At 39.0% G+C, this 20,152-nt stretch overlaps 1 protein-coding gene across 10 annotated transcripts in view; it reads left to right on the top strand.

Annotated features, from left to right (window-relative positions):
* The window catches only part of VPS41 (VPS41 subunit of HOPS complex), a 178,748-nt gene that overhangs the window by 34,608 nt on the left and 123,988 nt on the right, over positions 1–20,152 (top strand). For 8 of the 10 annotated variants that reach the window (XM_070615442.1, XM_070615440.1, XM_070615441.1 and 5 more), the window contains 2 exons: positions 2,106–2,213; positions 8,294–8,371. In XM_070615442.1, the coding sequence (XP_070471543.1) occupies positions 2,106–2,213; positions 8,294–8,371 (186 nt within the window). The remainder of the gene's footprint in view (positions 1–2,105; positions 2,214–8,293; positions 8,372–20,152) is intronic. The other 2 variants (XM_070615443.1, XM_070615446.1) reach the window with 1 other exon arrangement.

The raw sequence follows: 20,152 nt of genomic DNA, 5'->3' as shown, positions 1-20,152 counted from the left end.
GTCATTTTTTATTGAATTCTCGGTATTGTAAGTGAAAAATTGTAGAGGCCCCAGTGATTTTCTTTCTCCAAGGAGTCACCCTTGCCTTACTGGACAGATGGTTTGGGGGTTATGTACCTGACTCCAGTCGGGGATTGAACTGAGTCAAAGCTAGACTGAAGTTTTGGTAAGCTACTTTTCGTGTCCCCTGGAGACCAGGAGTGTTCTGAGTGAGGCCCCGCAGTATTCACCAGGACCTCATTTCCCAATGGCACCTGACTCTAGTTCTTGTCCTCTTGGCACCTCAAAGCAGCTGGTTTGCATTTTTGAGGCTTTCTGTTTAGCTTTTTTGCCTCACACTCTATGTAGCTTTGGAAATGGCCAGTCGTCTTCGGGGAACAGTGGTTGTGTAACAAGCTCACTTCTCTGCCTCTCTCTCTCACTGGAATCTTAGCCCCTCAGGTCTCCAGTTTTGTCACTCTGTCCCCACAACTATCAAAAAGCTCACTGCTTTCTCTGTCCCTAGCAGTGGCCATCGTCCCAGGCAGAGGCTGGGTTCTCAGCCTCCTGTCCTGCACCCAGAATTGGTAAATACCTCCAGGAAGAATGGCTGTGGAAGGCCAGCTCACCTCCATGGTTTCTCCACCACCTTGGAATCTGGTCCTTCTAGTTCAGGTTGCCGCAGCAGCCTTTTAATTGACGCCTTAGATGGATGCGGCTGTATATTTCCTCAAGCCTTTCTAGTTATGGTGGTGAGAGCATTGCTGCACCTCAGACTACTTGAAGGTTAGCTGTGAGGTGAAGACTATGTTTTGTTTAAGCTTTTTTTTTTTAAGATTGGCATCTGAGCTAACTACTGTTGCCAATCTTCTTTTTCCTTTCTTTTTTTCTTTCTGCTTTTTCTCCCCAAATCCCCCCAGTACCTAGTTGTGTATTTTAGTTGTGGGTTATGGGATGCCACCTCAGCATGGCCTAATAAGCGGTACCATGTCTGCACCCAGGATCCGAACCGGCAAAACCCTGGGCCACCAAAGCAGAGCACGTGAACTTAACCACTCCGTCATTGGGCCGGCCCCCTATACAGTTATTTTTGAAGGAAATCTCAATGAGTGGATTATTTTTGTGAACTTCTGTTTTGGCCAGCTTTAGCATATCATAGTTGTCAGCATGTGCACATTTTTTTTGTTTCTCATTACGTATCGATGCAGTAAAATAAAATCTTTTTTTGAGTCATTGTAATGATATTTGTAACTACCCTTGATTTATTAAGTCATGGCCATTATAGTCAATCTAGATTTGATTTAGATCAATTTAGTTTTAGATCAATTTAGGTTGATCTAAAGTCAACCTAACTTTATTCCATAAATGTAAGGATTAGGGATATCTTATGATGCTATATCAACAGTGAGGTTGAACATATAAAGTTCATAGTGAATAGCAATACTTATAAAATGATTAAGAAATTTTTAATGCATAGGTAGGTTTATTTAGATGAGAGTAAATAATATATTTTCTAGCATGAACTAAAGTAATGATTGTGCATGGATTATCAGTTATTTAAAATAAATATTAAAATTTTTTATCTGAAGGGTAAGTATATATTTTCCATTATAGAAAGTTTCAAATTTTCTTTCACTTTGACTTAATGTTTTCGCAGTTATATTTTTCTAATGAAAATTAGATTTTTTTCAAATCTGACAAAAATATTTATAATCTTGCAATACAAAATTCACGTCTTTTAGAGATTTGTTGTATTCTTATGTCATTCCTGTGTTTCTTGCCCATGAGATCATGCTGACAGGTATTTTTCCCCCATACCTTTTATTGGCAAATGTCTGCATAGTGGGCCAGGCAGTTTAGTATTTAATAAGCCAAAGTTGATTACTATCGACAGTAAGTATGTATATTCTTGATTTCAACTTTTGAATTTATTCCACCAGTAAAGTTGTAGCAGTTTTGATACATCTAGTTGGAAAAATGAAACGTGAAGCTCTTAACCTTTAGTTACATTTGTAGTTATTGACAGTCATTGAGGGAATGGTCTCCGGTTCCCCCTTAAGAAGTGTATTTTGAGTCTATTTCGGATAAATCCGTGATATCTGTCATTTTCTCTGCTTTTTGTGCAGGAAGAAGAGAGTGAAGAGGAACCCAAACTGAAGTATGAAAGGCTTTCCAACGGGGTGACAGAAATCCTTCAGAAGGATGCAGCTAGCTGCATGACAGTCCATGACAAGGTAAGGTAGCCCTTGTAGAGGATTCTTCTGTAAGTCATGTCTCTTCTAAGTTTGTTTATACTTGGAGTCCAGATGCTTTTGGTGGTGGATTTTTACAGTAATTGTATCTCCCTGCCTCTCCTCCTCTCTTCTTCCTCACCAACAAGAAAACCAAACAACCAAAAATATTATATGTGTAATCGTGTGCACTCACACAACACGTTGCAAGAGTGTATCAAGTAGAATTTAGATATTGATGGATGTGAAAGATTTATAGCAAGTGGTTCTTGGGAACTCTATTGCTTAATTCCTCAAATCATAAGGAATAGAGTAGGAAAGTGTTAAGATTAGAAAAAGTGTGGGGCTCAGTGCCTTCATAAGAATAGAAGAGATGACGTTGGAAGCATTAGGAATCAATCGACAAGCCCCAAATTATTACTTATGTATTACACGAATGAATTAATCCACATCTGGGTCTTCGTCGCAACAAAGCCCCCACCAGTTTTCTGAGTCGACGCTGAGTATCGTACAGCACCCTGAGCCCGTTCTTGGACCAAAACCTTCCGTGTCGTGGTCGGAGTACTGGAGGCCAGGCACTTTCACCCATTGCTCTCCTCTTCCCTGTGAGCCTCATCCTCTCCTTGCTCCTACCCCATTCCGTTTTGCTTCGGATTTCACTCCATTGTAAACAGATTCCTGTGCTCACTCAGCATGTTAATAGAACGTTTGCTCTCTGTTTTACCAGAAACCCCTCCTTTGAGACGCCTACTGTTCAGCTGCCCCACCTCTAGCCCTTCCCATTGCTGCCATCTCCCAACTACCTTGTCACTTCCCTTCGCCCCCTGGGAACTGGCCTTGCGGTTCTTCAGCCTACTTTAATTCCAGGGACTCTCCCGTCTGCCCTTTCATCTCCACCTTTAAGGCCACACCCTGGATGGTTTCAGTACCTGTAACTTGAGGATCTTTCAGTATACTCTCTGTTGACTCCTTTTATCCTTCAAGGTATTGTGTTAATTTTCCCACTAAGCCTGTTTTGTAACTTTGTGGCGCCCTGATCTCTGGTTCATTCTTTCTCTGTTCTTTTCTGTCTCTATCAGGTGGTTAACCGTCCTAACTTAACTTTGCCAGCATCTTCAATTCTCTTACATCCGTGTGCTTTCTTGTGCCCCTCAGCCTCACTCTGAACTCTGAGTCAGTGCTCTGATGACCAAGCCAGCCAGGCACTTGCTGGTCCAGATTCACATGTCCCGGTAAATGTGTCACTAAAAGTGCTCCTATTTATTTGCCCTTCATCAGCTCCTTTAGTCCTCTGTCTGCCTTCACTCTCAGAAGATGATGTCATTTCCGTTTAATTAAGATAATTGAATCTCTCAGGCATGATCAACCTCAGTTCCTGACCCCTTTCCCACCTCATCTGAATCTACACCCATCCTGACTCACAGGAGGTTTTCTTCCTTCTGTTCAAGGACCTTTTTTTGTCCACTGTTGTTTTTTACCTCCCCTCATTACTTCCCGTCTCTCTTAGAGAGATATACTATGTCCTGAGTCAGACCTATTCTAGCCCTAGGTAACCACTAATCTACTTTCCGTCTCTATGGATTTGCCTATTTTGGATAATTCATATAAATGGAATCATATGTTGTTTGGTCTCTTGTGTTTGGCTTCTTAGCATAATTTTTTGAGTTCATGTGTGATATAGCATGTATCAGTACTTCATTCCTTTTTATGGCCGAATAGTGTTCTGTTGTATGGACATACCACATTTGGTCTGTCCATTCACCAGTTGATGGACATTTTGCTGCTTTTAAAACTGTGCATCTCACCTTTCTTCTTGAAACTTCTTTATCATGGCACCATTCTCATTATTTTCTTGATCATTTCTGTTACTCCCTTCTGGTTCTTTCACTTGCTTTTTACCTCTCCCTTTCCCTTACATGTTGGTTTTCCCAGGACTTGGTTCATTGTTTACATTTCTTCTGGATTTTTACTTTTCTGGATTTGAAATGTCATGTTTTCTGTGACACCTACACTCCGATGCTCCCCAGAGTAGCGTGCTTATTTATCCAGGTGCCTCCTAACCAGTTCCAGCTGTTGTTCTATGTTTACCTGAAACGCAGCACATCCATAGTGAACTTATCTTTTCCCTGTAACCTTGCATCTGTTTTTTCTTCTCTATCCCATTTAGTGGCATCACCATCTCCTTTGTCACCTAAGCCAAAGCTGACTCCTTGTCCACTTTCACCCAGTCTTCCCCAAAGTCCTGGTGATTTTCTTACCACACCTGCCCCAGCTTAGGCTCTCATCTTCGCCTGCCTGTACTCATGTGCCTCTGATTTTTCCACTTCAAACCCGCCTCCCATCTGGTTGCCAGAGTGATCTTTCGAAAATACAAATTTTAAAACCCATGTATAATTTTCCTTATCTACTAAGTAAAGTCTAAGCCCCTCAATATGGTATGTAAGATCCTCTAAGATCTTGCCCCCTTGTAGGATTGGCCTTATGTCTTACCACTTTCTGCCATCAGTGTGGTGCTCTGGTGGCAATGCTTGGCTGTCCCTATTTACAACATCTCTTCTGCCTGGATTCCACCCCCTTCTCACTTGCTTGAATCTACTCCCATCCTAAGCCCAGGGTCCTTTAGTTCAGACATTCGTCATTTCTCCCTGGGACTAATGCACACATTGCAAACCAATCTGTCTTCCTTCAGATTTGCTTTCACTCTAGTCCATTCATAACACTTCGTTTACTGAAGTAATCTTGCAGAAATTCAAATCTGATCGTGTAACCCTCCTTCCTAGAATTCTTTATTGGCTTCCTGATGTTTTCATGATTTGGACAGTCCTCCCCCCTTTCCTCTGCTTTCCTACCTTCATTTCTCCATAAATATTCAAGTGCCTCCTGTTAACCAACCTTTCCACTCCCATTGCCTGTCTCCTCCCCTGGGCACAAACTGGATGTTTCTGCTATGTAAAACTACTTAGAATTTCTTGACTTTGTCCAGCTCCTTATGTGACCCCATGCCTTGGAGTACATCACATCCACTCTGTCTGAAATGGTCTTTACCACAAGCTGCCTCCATGTCTGCTGTCTAACTCTCCTTCACATTTCAGTGCAGCTGACACCCCTCATGTTCCATAGAGTCTTAGAGATACTTGCATTTTAAGCATAGTCTTTAAATTTAATTTTAATCAGTTAATTTTTTATATCTTTCTCCCTCATTATACCGTCCCCACTTAAGTCACGCTTGCTTATTATCTGAGCATATTTTAAATACTTTTTGTGTGTTGAATGGACCACTGAATGGATGAAATGGGGAACAAAGTTTGCCTGCCAAGACATCAAACTTTATTAACACTGTACTCAAACCACTTGGCCAAGGAGCTTGAGAGTGGGCTTTGTAATCAGTGCTAACTTCTAGAACATGCTCTCTGAATCTGAGACCCATCTTTCTATTCATCAGGTTTCTGATCCAGTTGAGAGTATTTTAGCTCTTAATTCTGGCCCCAGCACTGCCACTGATTGACTTTCCAGGGAAGTCACCTCTACTCTCAGGACTTATTTCCTCATGTGTATTGAAGGCATTCCTTGCTCTCATGCTTTGAATACTATAAAACGCTATGTGAAACATAGATGATATTATACAGCTGACCATATTTGAAATATGATATTTCTTCTTTCCTTTTTGGTGTCCAAAGGACTGCTTATCACTTCTCCTACTTGTTTACTGACAAAAAGTCCAGTCATTCAGAGTAGAATCAGTTATGCTAGTGGAGGGTTCAGAAAAAGAATTTGATGCCTGATCTGATAGTTTATAAAATGAGTCAAGTTTCTGTAATTAAACACAAAAGTGGCTGATTAAATTGCAGTTATTATTTGCCCATCCTGGATACTAAGTGCTCTTACGTGGAAAAAAAAAATTAATAGTTATAAAAGAGCTGCAAGACTTAAAGGCTGGAAGGAGAGTCACATTTAAAGAATTTGTATTTACATTTGTGGTTTGTGGCCAATTTTGCATTTTTTGTTGTCTTTTAAGTAGTTGAAAGCATTAGCAAATTGAAGTATGAATCATCAATGATTTTGTTAGTTAAATAAATTTTTTAAGACCTGTATGATTGGCTTATCAAACTTGGTTTCTTCAAAGGGCACATGAAATTATTTATTTCTAAAAGGAGCAGCAATAGTTTATCTAATCCAAGTGATGAAATATTTTTCTAAACAAAAGCTTGTCATAAAAACCACTGCATTTTTTTTTCAAAAACATTCTTAAGTAATTATAGTTTTAAGTTGAAACTATAAAACCAAAATAACTATCTTGTGTTTCCTTTCCATCTTAAGTATTGAATGAAATGAGTCACTTTGGAAAAAGAAAAAGGGAAGGCATTAATATTTCGGTAAAGTACCCTGCACAGAATCTTTAAAACTTCGAAAAAATAAAGTATAATTGGAGTTTCAAGAACGGCCTTCCCAGAGGGGTCAGAGGCTGACCCAGTATTAAAGCGTTTTAAGGATCCAAGCCCCCTTGGTTTTCTAACAAATTAAATACAATATTTATGAGGCGAATCAATACTGTCGAGTACTTGGGGTGCAGGGAGCTTTTAAGACCCATTCTTTTCCCATAGATGGTCTCAGAATGAAGTGGAGTGTTGTTTGTTTTTAGCTAGTGTTATGTAGTATTTTTGTATTCAAATATTGTCAGAGTGTAACTGTAGGGAAAAAATTGCAACCATCTCAGTCCTCTATTTCTGATTAGAATGTTCTTTTGCTTCGGAGGAAACATCCCTGTTTGGTTTAAATATTCAGGCTAATTTCCCTCCAGAATTCCCTCTTTCCCCTTCCCTTTCCAGGCCCAGGCATCCTGTTTTCACCCGGCTTGCTGTCTGCCCTGGATGAGTAATCGGCGTGGCACCTGGTGCATTCAGGCAGGCCTGTGCAGCGGAATCGTCATACCTAGTTATGTCTGCACACCTGATGTTTTATTAACCAGTATTGATTTTTTTACCCCGGGGACTTTTTTCTTCCTGAAAAAAGGCAACCTTGCAGGGAGTGAAAGGCATTGCGGGGGATGAATTTCTAATGAACCCCCTTCTTTCCCTTTTTGTGACTCCTCTTTAATGTAGCTTCATATTTTAAGTGCCTGGACTGAAATTTCATTTTAAGCCATTCCATTTTGAGAAATCCTTTTAAATCTTGACTTTCTGTAGGGTTATTTTTTAAAGATTGTGCTGCTTGACTGAAACGCTTAGTAGTGCCTGTAAATTTGAGCATTTCATTATAGGTTGCAATGAAGCATGCTAACATGCAGTGAAATATAGAGAATTTGGAACTATTTGAGTAATGCGCAAAGAAATAAAAAGGGAGAAAAATCTCATGTCGTATTTCAGGTAGTCCTAAAGTTTCTTCTGGTTTGTTTAGGGTTAGTTCAGAGAATTAAAGGAACAGTGGGAGTTATGAACTAGTTTCACATCATAAAATGAGTATGTAGCACAGTAGTTTTTTTGTGACAAAAAAGGATTTTTTTTTGCATTAGAATATAAACATTTATACTCCATATTATACATTAACTTTTCCAGAGGCATTCTAATGCTAACCAATAGTATAAGTACATCTGAGTATTTTTCTCTCTCTATATGGCATGGATTTCCTTTCTAAAAAATAATACTTTGTTGTTTGTGTGTGTATGTCTATGTTGAACTTAAATGATAGTGCAGATTTACACATTTGCCATAAATTAAGGTGAGTTTCTTAATCATTCCTTTCTGATTTTGAGTTCAACTGTAGGTTGGTCATGCTTTCACAGCTGCATTTTAATTTGCTGCCTCAGTCCAGCAGGCATTGTGTACAGAGCGCATACACACCATTAGTTGTCAGTAGATGAGGGCCCTCATGAGTCATTCTGACAGCTAGCTTGCACTATCACAATAAAATAGGCCCCGTTCTGTTATTTCCCTGAAGCTGGAGACAAACCTCCTCCGAGGAACGCATATCTTCCAGGGCATTGCAGATCACGTACACATTAAGGAGGCTTGACTTTCAAAATGGTTTTATTACTAATTGTGTATTAATGGTATGCTAATAAACTGACCCTTCTGTTCTTCTTACAGTTTTTGGCACTTGGCACACATTATGGCAAGGTTTATTTACTTGATGTCCAGGGGAACATCACTCAGAAGTTTGATGTAGTAAGTATACAGTATAAAATAATGTATGAGCTGAATTTCATGCAAAAATGTGTGCCTTAGGATCTTAATTTTAGCTGTTTGTTTTAATAGCATAAAGAAGGATCTTTATCAATTAAATGATAGGGTGCTAAGAGTATAACTCTGAACTTAATAGTATATGCTAAAAATTTTAGAGGTGGACTTACAAAGAAAGAGCTCTATATGTATATGTTATATATTTTGGCTGGGTATCTTTTATATACAAACTCCCTTTAAAAATCTCTTTTTATGAATCCATTTAATGGCGATTCTTTAGTTAATTATTGTCATCCATTTGGCTTTAAATGGAGCATTTAAAATATTCCTATGTGTGTTCTTTTTAAATTGTAACAGTGCAGAATGTCTAAGTGAATTGTTATTAAAAAAAAATATATTGGGGCCGGCCCAGTGGCGCAGCGATTAAGCGCGCATGTTCTGCTTTGGCGGCCCAGGGTTCGTGCTAATTTACGTACTTGGGCGTTTGTGGACTCTTTACAGCATGGACCCTCTCATTTGGTGACTAGTGTCAGTTGTAAGTACGTGCCCCATCATCTTCTCTAGATGCCAAATGTCATTGAAAATTGATTGATCACCTTGCTGCTTCAGTTTCTCTCTTCTAAATATATAAAACTAGTATTTTATGTGAGTATTTTTATGCTTGGACTCTTAGGGGATTATATTGATTGAATTTGAAGAACCAAGTTTTTTGTTTTTTTAATTGTGGTTTAGAATCATTGAGGAAACGTTGAATTTGAAGCTTGGTTTTGGTGTTTAAGATGTACCTTGAAAGTATCAAGAGCATCCATGGTTGTGTGAATGTGAACATTTGGGATGAAAAAGGGGATCGTTTCAGGGGCAGATAGTACTTTTTTGAAGAAGGCGTCAGCGCTGTTGTGAGAGCCATCATGAGGTATTGGTGTAGTTTATAAAGGAAACCACAGTTTCTAGAGCTGATACATTGCATATGAAAGGAAAAGGGATGCTGTTTTACTTAAAAGAAACGGAACCGCCAAATGGTGGTAGAACCTTTGGAATATTCCAGAAAGGGAATTACGTGCTCTAATCATACTGATAGATCAGGAAAGTTGTGAGTTCTTGTTTTGCTTTAGCATCACTTCCAGGCAAGAGGAATATACTTTTGGCCATCTTTCATCTACCTCCTGGACACTGGACACCCGTCTTAATGACGTAAGCGTTTGGTCTTTCAGTTGCCATCCATTAAAATGTGTCGCTGCTGCTGGGCAGACCCCTTTTATGTGGTGTTACTCCTGTCTCCTCACCTTGAAAAAAGAACTTGCCTACGTGGTCTCTTAAATTTCCTGCTCCAGTTCAATGATTCTGTGACACTCTGCTTTTTAATATTGTATAGAAATTGTCGTGCTTGATTGCTAAGGTTCATGGTGCGTCTACCACTGGTTCCGCTGCCAAAAGAGAAACCAAGACAGATACTGCAGGAGTACATTCGTGTGTCTGCTCACTCATTCATTTGTTCAGTCAGTCTCTGTGTCTGCTCAGTGTAAGCCTTCAGTGACATCTTCTGATGTTAATTTTATGTCAAGTGTATCTTACAACGTTTTTCAGGTCATCTATGGTATCATTCCTAAATTTGCCCACACTTTTTTTCACTTCTTTTTTTTGGTCCTGCTTACGTGACGTCTTTGAAAATTAAGTTCTCTATAGCTTTACACTCTTTTTTTTTTGGCAGGAGAGGAAGGTGCCGTGGTGCTATTTTTCTTTATTTGTTTGCCTTACTCAAGAGTTTGATAGTCTGCTGTGGACAAGTTTTTCATGAGGCCCTGGCTTTTTCATGATTGTTACCATATTAGGTATATGACTTTCAGGTGACAAGTTTCAGATTGTCATTATCTTTTGAAAGGAGCCTCAATCTTCAGCTTCTTGTCTCTGATGAGTTTTTTTCTTTATTATTTTATTTTCCTATTTCTGATGATGTAGTTGCTTTGTGTGGCTCTGTATCATTGTTCCTAAAAAACAATTCTTTTAATTCTAAAAACACTGTTATGACTTGAATTTACTAATTTTATTTGAATGTAATGATTACTATATTTAATCAAGAACTTTTTTCATTAGAAATGTGTGAGAGTAAAACAAGTATTTTTTAAAAAATTAATGAATAAATGCCCTTTAGTTTCTGCTTCTAGGCGAAGATAATTTAAACAAAATAAAATTAGATAAATAATAATACCTTATATTTGCGTACGTTTTTTATTTTTCCAAGAAATATCTCTACAACTCCTTCATTACATTTATAGTTTTGAGTCTGGTAGTAGAAGTCGTGAAGCAGTGGTTCAAACCTCACCAATCAATAGAGTTTTGTTTGGCAGAGGTTGGGGGCATTGAGGAATCTCTCCTTTAATAAGGTTTCCCAGATGATTCTGCTATTTGTGATGGAGTGGAATCATTGCACCAGAGACTGTCTAACGTTATTTTAAATATATATGATATAAAAGAAGAAATAACTAAATAAATCATTCTGCATGTTGAAGAAAGTTATTTGTTATCCCATTAATATTTCAGGAGAAATACCGTTTGGCAGAATCTACAAAAGCTAAGCATATGCCTGCCTAATCGCCCAGCAGTTCCACTCCTAGGTGTATACTCAAGAAAAATGAATGGAGCGCGTATGTCCGCAAAAAAATATATAGACAGGTGTTAATAGTAGCATAATTTTAATAGCTTCAAACTAGAGACAACCCAAATGTTCATCGATAGTAGAATGGATAAATAAATTCTGGTATATTCTTAGCAGTTAAAAAGAATAAACTATTGATACATGTAACAACATAGACGAATTTCACAGACTTAATGTTTAGCCAAGGAAGCCAGGCGCAAATGTGTACATGTTGTATGATTCCTTTTATATGGTGGTCAAGAAAAGGCAAAGCTGAACTATGATGATAGAGGTCAAATAATGATTTGACCTGCGAGAGAGCGCAGGAGATTCTTCTGGAGTGCTGATTATAGTCTCCATCTTGACGGTTTCCCAGGTATATACATATGTAAAAATCACTGAACTGTAGAGTTGAGATTTGTGCACGTTATTCGATACGAGTTATACTTCATAACACACCCGTACAGAAATACTTAGACACGTGTATGTCTCTTTGACCTTGAGCAAAGCTCAAATTATCCTTTGTCTGTTGAAGTAACCCTTTCCTCTACTCACTTCCAAACACCAGCGAATTTCCTAGGTTGGTATCCTCAGGGATCTTTATACAAATGAATCATGCTACTAAGATTATTCCTACAGCTGTATATTCTTCTACAGTTACATAAAAAGGTTGATAGAGAGGAGTCTGTGTTACCCAACGATCTATGACTGTTCTTTTGATGGGCAAGACGGAAAATCAACTAGGATGATACTTTATTTTGCCTGTTGATATTTACATTTGGGTACATTTGAAATATTCAGAATATGTGTTAATTAAAATGCTTTAGCCACAAATCTGTTTTTTAAGATTGTTTCTTGATGTAACTTTATGTTAACTCAGACTTAATTGATAAAATTCAATTTTACTTAACTCAAAGAATAAAATTAAAATAGGCCTTGCTTCTCATGTAAAAGGGCTCAAGTTGCTAAGAAAACTGCCTTCTTTAATATAGATCAGGCCGTATTCTCCTGAATAATGGTTGTCTTAATTGCTTGCACCAGTCTGTGACATGTGACTTTAATCCCTTAGAGAATCTCAAATTCCTTTTAAATTCCCACATGGCCTTTATGCCTAGGTAATGCCATTAATCATAGTAGTTACTTTGTCTTTAATAGCCTCCACTTTCCTTAAGCATGTTAATTTAAGTCTGAGTAATTAGGAGTCAATGAGCACAGTATTTGGAGCATTATTCTGTATGTTTTAAATCTTTATTATTTTACGTGTGCTAGGAGAGTAAAGAACTCCATTGACCAAACATAAGTTTCTGCCGTTTACCTTTATGTGTTTTTGTTTCTTTGCTAGAAATGGAAAATGCGAAGATTTTGCTGTCATGGTGCCCTGGCAGGAGATATCAGATAAATACCTGTAAAATGGATGGTTACAAAAGGAAAGAGATAAAAAACCAAAACAGAACAGGGGCTTATTGGGCATTTTATGTTAAGATACATACCACGTTTTTTGAAATTAATCTCCTAACAGGTCGGTTCAGGATTCCCCCTGACTCCACCTAGAGAGTCTGTTGATATTTCTCTTCCTGTTTTTGATTTGGGATTCAACTAACACATTCTGTTCTTTACTGCTAATCTTTGGTGAAAACCCAGATTTCTGTCAATATTTAACTAGCTCACGCTCCAAAATTTAACACCCTCCTAATAGGTGTCCATTTCTGCTCCTTCTCCCACCCAGCAGTCTCATCTCTGGGTCTCCGAGAATGCTAGATAGCTCCTCATGACTTCCCAGGTAAAGTCCTGACTCTTTAGCTAAGCGTCAAAGACCCTGGTCATATGCTGAAACCTACCTTTCCAGTCTTGGTGTCAGTTTCTTCCCTCTTCACTGTGGTCTGCTCACCATCTCCTGAGTATTGCCTCGGATATGCTTGCTTCCAGTCTTTAATTTTTTAAATTAAAATTAATTATATCTTTCTAGAATGGTGGCTCTTCTTCCATTAAGTTCTGCTGTTTCTGTGATGTGCGTCCCCTGGATTCCTGTCCTGAGATGTCCTCTCCTTCTCTGAACTGCATTGTTACTATTCACGTGCAGCGCTAGTCCCTCCTGGTGTCAGTTCCAGCTTCACATGCATATTTAAGGTTTGGAGGGCGGGCGCCATGGCTCCTACTATGCTTCTCCCCTTGTTCCTCCCTCTCTTTTCTCTGGGGCTGTTTGGTACCCAGTAAGCATATATTGTTTGATAATATCTTGAAACATACCCATGAAACTGGTTTTCTGAAACAGACCCATGAAAATTAACCTCTCCGTGGGTCTCTGGGAGTCACCTCTCTGCACTCTTGTGTATTATTTCACCCTCAGCTCCCCGTTGGGTTGAGAATTAGGAATTGTTATATTGAGTCTCAACCTTAACTCCTACTTATGGAAAGTAACCCTTTTATGTAGCAATACTTATCAAGTTTTAACATATCACCTTTCCTAGTTGCTATGGGGAATTCATAAAGTTATCAAAGTTTAGAAGCTGAGGAGGCTTTAGAGATCATTCTAGATATAAAAGATACCAAGTAAGGAAACGGAGGGGAAATGGGCTTGATTTGCTTTGGTTCTGTATTCCCTGTCCACTTCCTCTTCTACCCTCCTCTCCTGGCTCATTCTAGGCCTCCCTCACGTATCTAGACGCTCTAATTAAGTCATTTCCCTTACATAGTTTAGAAAGACGTTTTTGTGACTGGTGTTTAAATGGCCGTGGTTTCATTTCTGTCCCTGGGCCTGGGGACTCGGCCATCTTCCAGATTGCATTCCTGGCCTTCTACTGCTTTCTTTGGCTTAGAGGAATTAATCTCTAATATAAATCAGTCTTGTTTTTTGTTTCCTTTGTATTGATATATAAATATTGTTTGCAGGATTACCCATGTTTATTTTCATGTTTCAGCCAACGAAATGCCTGTCTTCTCGCTCATCTCTCTCTTTCCAATATAATCCTGAAAATTTATTGTTCCTTGAAGCCTCTTAGACTGTTTTTTTAATATTCACAAACACCTCTTTTATCTTTCACATGATTTAATCATCTGCTTTTCTGTGATACCTTCATTTTGAACGTACAGTCATTTTGTTGAGATTATTTGCATCTGTGTCATTCTCGCCATAGAATGTGAGCTTCCTGAGGGCAGTTTCTGTATGTAATTTAACTCTGCATCCTCAGGGCTTAGCATAAAAGCTGGTAAAAAGTAAGAAATTGATAGAAGTTGGCTGAACTAATAATTCCAAATCTGAAAAGTTGCCTATATCTGGACTATTTTCCAGATAAGCAGGGTTTTACACCTTCCTTTCACATATCAGGGTTATTGTGTGTACGTTACGGGATATCATTTGAACATAACCATTTCTTTGCAAGTTAATGCAGATACCTTGCATGCGTTAATACCCTGAAGAGCCCAGCTATTTCGAGCTTATTCATAACATGGCCAGGATAATGTTGGGGTGACTACTTATTAAAAGAACCCTTGAAGCAGATCTAAAAACTTAATTTATCTCTCCTTGAACAAGGAAACTGCTCTACTATTGGTCTTGTGGTACTGGCTTATCACCCTGAAGCAAATCCCATCTATAGGATGCTGTTCCAGATGTGGTATCATTTCTTGGGAAGCATGGCATGTATCTTTTGATATTATCAAAGTGGTACATTGTTGGCTTAAATGTACCACTGTCTGTAATACCTAAGACTGATTGGCAGGTCTCAGATTCTTATGTGTTTAAAGAACCTGTTTCCTATATTTGGACTTGGTATTTTGAGTGATAAGAAAATGTGTCAAATGAGTTGAGAATTACTTAAACAGAACTCATTCTAACTTCTGATGAATGATGCCAAGGAAAGTCATATTTCCAATTTTATGCATTTTTTTCTTAAATAATCTCCAGTGTGTGGATTAAGTATTTATAGGTAAGTTGATAACTTTGGTAGCATTTATGCACAGAGGTGACTAAGAAAATATATTCAGCTTTAAGGATGCTCCTCTCATTTAGAATAGTTAAAATATCATGCTTACAGAATATTGTAATATCTGACCCTTTAGTGGTAACTACATTTGGGAAAATATGTCTTAAATAGCTAAAGTTTGAAATATTTCTTCATTGAACGAAGCTACCCTGGTACTGCACACATTTCAAAGTCATGGTTGAAGTAATTTTAACTTTTCAGAATAGGACTCTGACCTGGGTAGCAGACTGGGGCTAGTTGTCAGGAAGACTGTGGACCCCATTCTGTGGTGGGGGGGTCCTCAGTTCTGATGCCTCTTTCTCTGGGGTCAGGTGCTTATTGCAGCATAAGCACTTTAAAAGGATTGTGAACAGTGTGGAGGCTCCGAGGAGGAGTGATTAACTTTGTAAGCCAGAAAAAGTGACATTTGAGGTGAATCTTGAAGGATGAAGGAGTATTTCCTGATTGTTGGAGTGGGTCTGGACAGACTGATGCACTCTTCCTGTGAAACAAGGAATCAGAAAGGACTAGGAACAGTCATTGCAGACGTTTTATCTACATAGACGTTTTGTTGTTCCTCTGGTAGCTTGAGAATAGGGGAGTGGAGAGGAGAGAATGGATGGTGAGATGCGCTGAGAGAGACTTAGGCAGCAGGTTGGGCAGAAGGGCCGGAGGAAAAACAAAGACATGGAGTGTTTTCATGTCAGCGTCGTTGTGGTGACTGACTTTGGAGTTAAGATTGTTTAGGGAAGTAAGTGAAACAAACGGTGATGGTAAATCGGATGTCTTGGACCAGGAGGCAGGGGCTTTTACCTGGGGTATGAGTGTCTGTGTATATAGTTTAATAGCAAATAGTTTATACCTGGAGTTTGTTAATAATAGACTTTTCAGTCTGTGGAAACCCTGACAGAGTATGTTTCAAAATAATGGTGTATTACTTCTTCCTTAAACAAGCTCCCTTTTTCTGTTTGTTTTATTAGCCTTCTCTAGAAATTACTTTTTTGGCTATAATTCCCAAATATTTTCATTTGATAGAGTCATGATATATTATGATAAATGGGAACTTAAAGAATATTTTGTTCATCTGTCCATCCAGACGTGAAATTCTTCTATAGCATTCTTATCATTTGGTTGTTCAGTCCTTATTTTACACCTCTACTAAGAAGAAAGTCTTTACTGCCAAGGGCGGCTATTGACTCTTAACACTTTTGCTTTTGTTAGTTTGATAGAAAAGGAAAAAATTCACATTAAAACTAAGTAAAATGTAATAATGCGTACCACTACACACCTCTCAGAGTGGCTAAAATTACAAAGACTGCTAATCAAGTATTGGTGAGGGTGTGAAGAAACCAGAACTTTCATATACTACTGGTGGAAATGTAAAATGGTATAACCACTTTGGAAAACAGTGTAGCAGATTTTTTGAAACATTAAACATACACCTACCATATGATCCAGCCATTCCACACTTAGGAAATGAAGCATATGAATGTTCATATCATTTTTATTTATAATGGCCGCTAAATAGAAACAATGTATATGCCCATCTACAGGGGGATGGAGAGAGAAAATGTGCTATATCCATACAATGGCATTCTGTTCATCAATGAAAAGAAATGAACTTTTGATACACACGACAACATGGAATCTCAAGGCTATGAAGTTAAGTGAGAGAAGCCAGACTCAAAAGGCTACATATTCTATGGTTGCATTCATATAAAATTCTAGAAAATGCAGACAAACCTATAGTAACAGAAAGCGGATCACTGGTTGCCTGGAGATGGCCAGAGGGGTGACATGGAGGGATTGTAAAGTGGCGTGAGGAAACTTTCAGAACTGATAGATATATTTTCATTATAGTGATCATGGTGAAGCTTTCACAAATGCACACATATCTCACAGCTTTGCCAGATTTACCCTTTGAATATGTGCAGTTTATCGTATGTCAATTATTTCTCAATAAAGCTGTTTTTAGAAAACAAAAAGACAAAACTACAGAAAAAATAGAATAATGTGTTCCCAGAGGTCATGTTTACACATCAAAATACTTAGGTTATTTGCATCCAGTCACCCCAAACTGTTGGATGTTCTGTAAGGTGTTTGACACTATAAATGACACCATACAGAGTGGGGTCTGGGTTACTGAGGATTTGTTTGAGGTTCCCCCAGAGCATGGGCACTGTGTTTCAGGTCAGAAAAATGGGCTTGTTTGCAATAATAGAGAGAGCAGCTTCTGCACTAAGTATCTTGTTAGGGTATCTCTGCCTAGTAGGCAGGAAGTCTACCAGAATTGTGTTAGATTTTCCAGAAGAGTTTCATCTCAGAGAGAGAGAATTAAATGCCCTGTGAGGTAGTCTAAAAATAGGATTCCATTTTACTTTAGTGCAAAAAAATTAATATATTATTTCAGAGCATCGCAGAAATCCGACTCAGCCAGACTTAATCAACAGTGGGATTACTGGCTCCTCCTGTTGTATGTCAAGGTGACGTGCGGCTTCAGGACTCAGACGGTGTCGTAGAGTCCCCATTTCCAGGATAGGCTCTTTTCGTCTGGTGGGCGTGAAGGTCAGTCCACAGTCTAAGACCCGTGTCACAGAACTATAATCCTCATAAGCGAGCTAGGACTCCTCCTTCAGTCACTCTGGCAAAAACCTGCCAGGAAAGACTTTGCTGGGCCTGGCTGCGGTACATACTTCCCCCTGAAGCGGTTGCTGTAGGTCATTTGATAGGCTCCTCTGACTAGGCTTGACTTAAGAGTGGAAATTAGGGGAGGGGGATGAGCCCCACTCTGATCACACAGAATGAATTTCTTAAACAGAAAAGTAGGTCTCGTACTGCCTGGAGCTGTCTAGGAGCCAACTGTCCTGTGCCTGGTACTCCTATCGAATGATGCTAAATCTGGGAGGAATACTGGGATGAGCATCCTAGGGCCGGCTGGGGAATCTTGTGACACTTTATTTCCTTTGAACAGATCCTTTGAGGTGAAATCGCTGGGTCAGATGCTATGAACATTTTTAAGGTTTTGCTGCAGATTGCTGCATTTCCCTGCACTTAGGTAATACCGAATTAGCCTCCCACCAGCACTGTATGATGAGAATGTGTCACTGTGTCTCATCCAGCATTAGCTGTTAGCCTTCAAAAATTCTTTGCCACTTAGATTTCTAGAAAATAGGAATTTATTGATTTAGTGTGTATTTTTCTGTTTGCTAATGAGACTGTTTACTCTTTTGAGAATTGTTTACTTCATATGCTGTCAGTATGTGTGTAAAGTTCGAAATTGATTTGTAATTAAAAAGTTCGTTGTTTATAAGCAGAAATAACAACATTGATCAGGGTGGCTCATGTGATGGCTCAGAATCACAAGTCACCAGCAAGTTAAATTTAACACTTGGAAATAAATTGTTCCATATTAAATGAAACACTGATGATTTACTTTTAGGACAACAGCTGTTTTCACACTAAATTAATACTTTAAGTCTCAACTTTATTGTCTTTGTTCACTTACTTTGATTCTTTAAGTTCTATAAAAGCTGTAAACATAGGTGTTTGTAGCAAATTTTAACAGTGTTAAATTTTAACATTTTTGTTAAAACATGACTTCTATAACAAACTCTTACAGATCAATGAGGAAAACACACACAACCCAAAAAGAAACTGGACAAACAGTATGAACAGGAAATTCTCAGATGGAGAACCCCGAATGTCTCCAGTAACCACGTGGAAAGATGCTCAGTTTCTCTAGTAATCATGGAGTAATCAGGGAAATGTGAAATTATCCTAACCATAGATACCATTTCACACCCATCAGTTTGGCAAAACATTTAAAGTCTGATCAACACCAGATTTCAGACCCTGTGATGGGCCAGAGAATTGGGTGCTCTGCTCCAGGGGCAGAGGGCCTAGAGAGTCTGGACGCATCTCCTTGATGGAAGAGTGGCAGATGTCTGCTAGTCTGTAGTTTTATCTTTTAATTCCTCATTTATGGTATTTTCAGTGGTTCAGAAGTTTTTTTTATTTGAATGCAGTAAATCTGTATCAATCTTCTCATTTATGGTTTGTATTTTTTATGTCTTCTGAGGAAAAAGTTTTTTGCTCCTTCAAAGTCATAGAGGTGTCTTTCTGCGTTTTCTTCCAAAGGTTTTCCTTTTTACATTTAAGTCTTCATTCTTCCTCAAGAAAAAAATCCTCACTGTGCTGTGAGGAGAAGGATCTATTCCTTGATAGCGTGATGGCGTCTGAAGTTCTTGTCTTGACAGAAAAAAAATTACACAGAAACTTTACAACCTCCCAAACCTACTGATTCCCCATTTTCTTTTCTTAGTCTCACTTCAGGCCCTGACTCGGTTGCATTACTGGAAATCTGGCTACCCTAGAAAGGATGCAGAAAAGGTGCTGAGGGGATGATTGGAGATGAAGGCTAACGGGGCAATCATACCCAGCAGAGGGGTGGCTGGCCAGGGTCTGGAGTTGGCAGGTTGTGGTCATGAGGTGGCAGTTGGGCTGTGTGGCACTGTGGCTGCCAGCCAGGCTCAGGGTCAGACTCCTGGCTTCCAGCCCTTGCCCCACATTCATTCGTTTGAGCAATTACTTAACCTCTCTTTCCGTTTGTCTGTAAAATGTAGAGTAGAGTTGCATCCCTGGTTGATGTGATTATTTTGAGGATTATATAAGATATGCATGTAAAACGTGTAGCACAAGGCTCAGTTAGCCATCATGAGGGAGGGACTCAAGCCAAGAGTCGGACTGCAGATGTTTACAACACTTCCTGCAGGAGAGCTGTTATTTTTTAATTCAGTTATATGGTTGGCTTAACAGTTGTCCTGACAGTGTCCAGGGGAGGCAAAATTAGAAGGGAAGGAGGCAGGAAGGAAAAAGGAAAAAGAAGGGAAGGAGAAAGAGCAAATTCCTCGACATACCCACTCTTACCAAGTGGTTTTGCTGCCTGCTCCGTCAGATCCTTTGTTTATTTGGGAACGGGTATCTTTTATCACATGGCATGAACAGGTTTCTCTCTTTGGACTTTTAAGAACATACTTGCTTATGTAACTGGGCTCTGTGAAGTGGTTCCTGGGGAGGTCTTGTGAGTTGACTCCAGGAAAAACGTCTTAGTGTGGGCACTTTGCAACTTGGTTTACAAGATGCCTCTTTTGAGAACCATTGAGAGATGACAAT

This window comes from Equus przewalskii, chromosome 4 (assembly GCF_037783145.1).
Source record: "Equus przewalskii isolate Varuska chromosome 4, EquPr2, whole genome shotgun sequence".
Taxonomy (NCBI): domain Eukaryota; kingdom Metazoa; phylum Chordata; class Mammalia; order Perissodactyla; family Equidae; genus Equus; species Equus przewalskii.
Note: the sequence above shows the minus strand (reverse complement) of the source record. Positions and strands in the feature narration are given on the sequence as shown.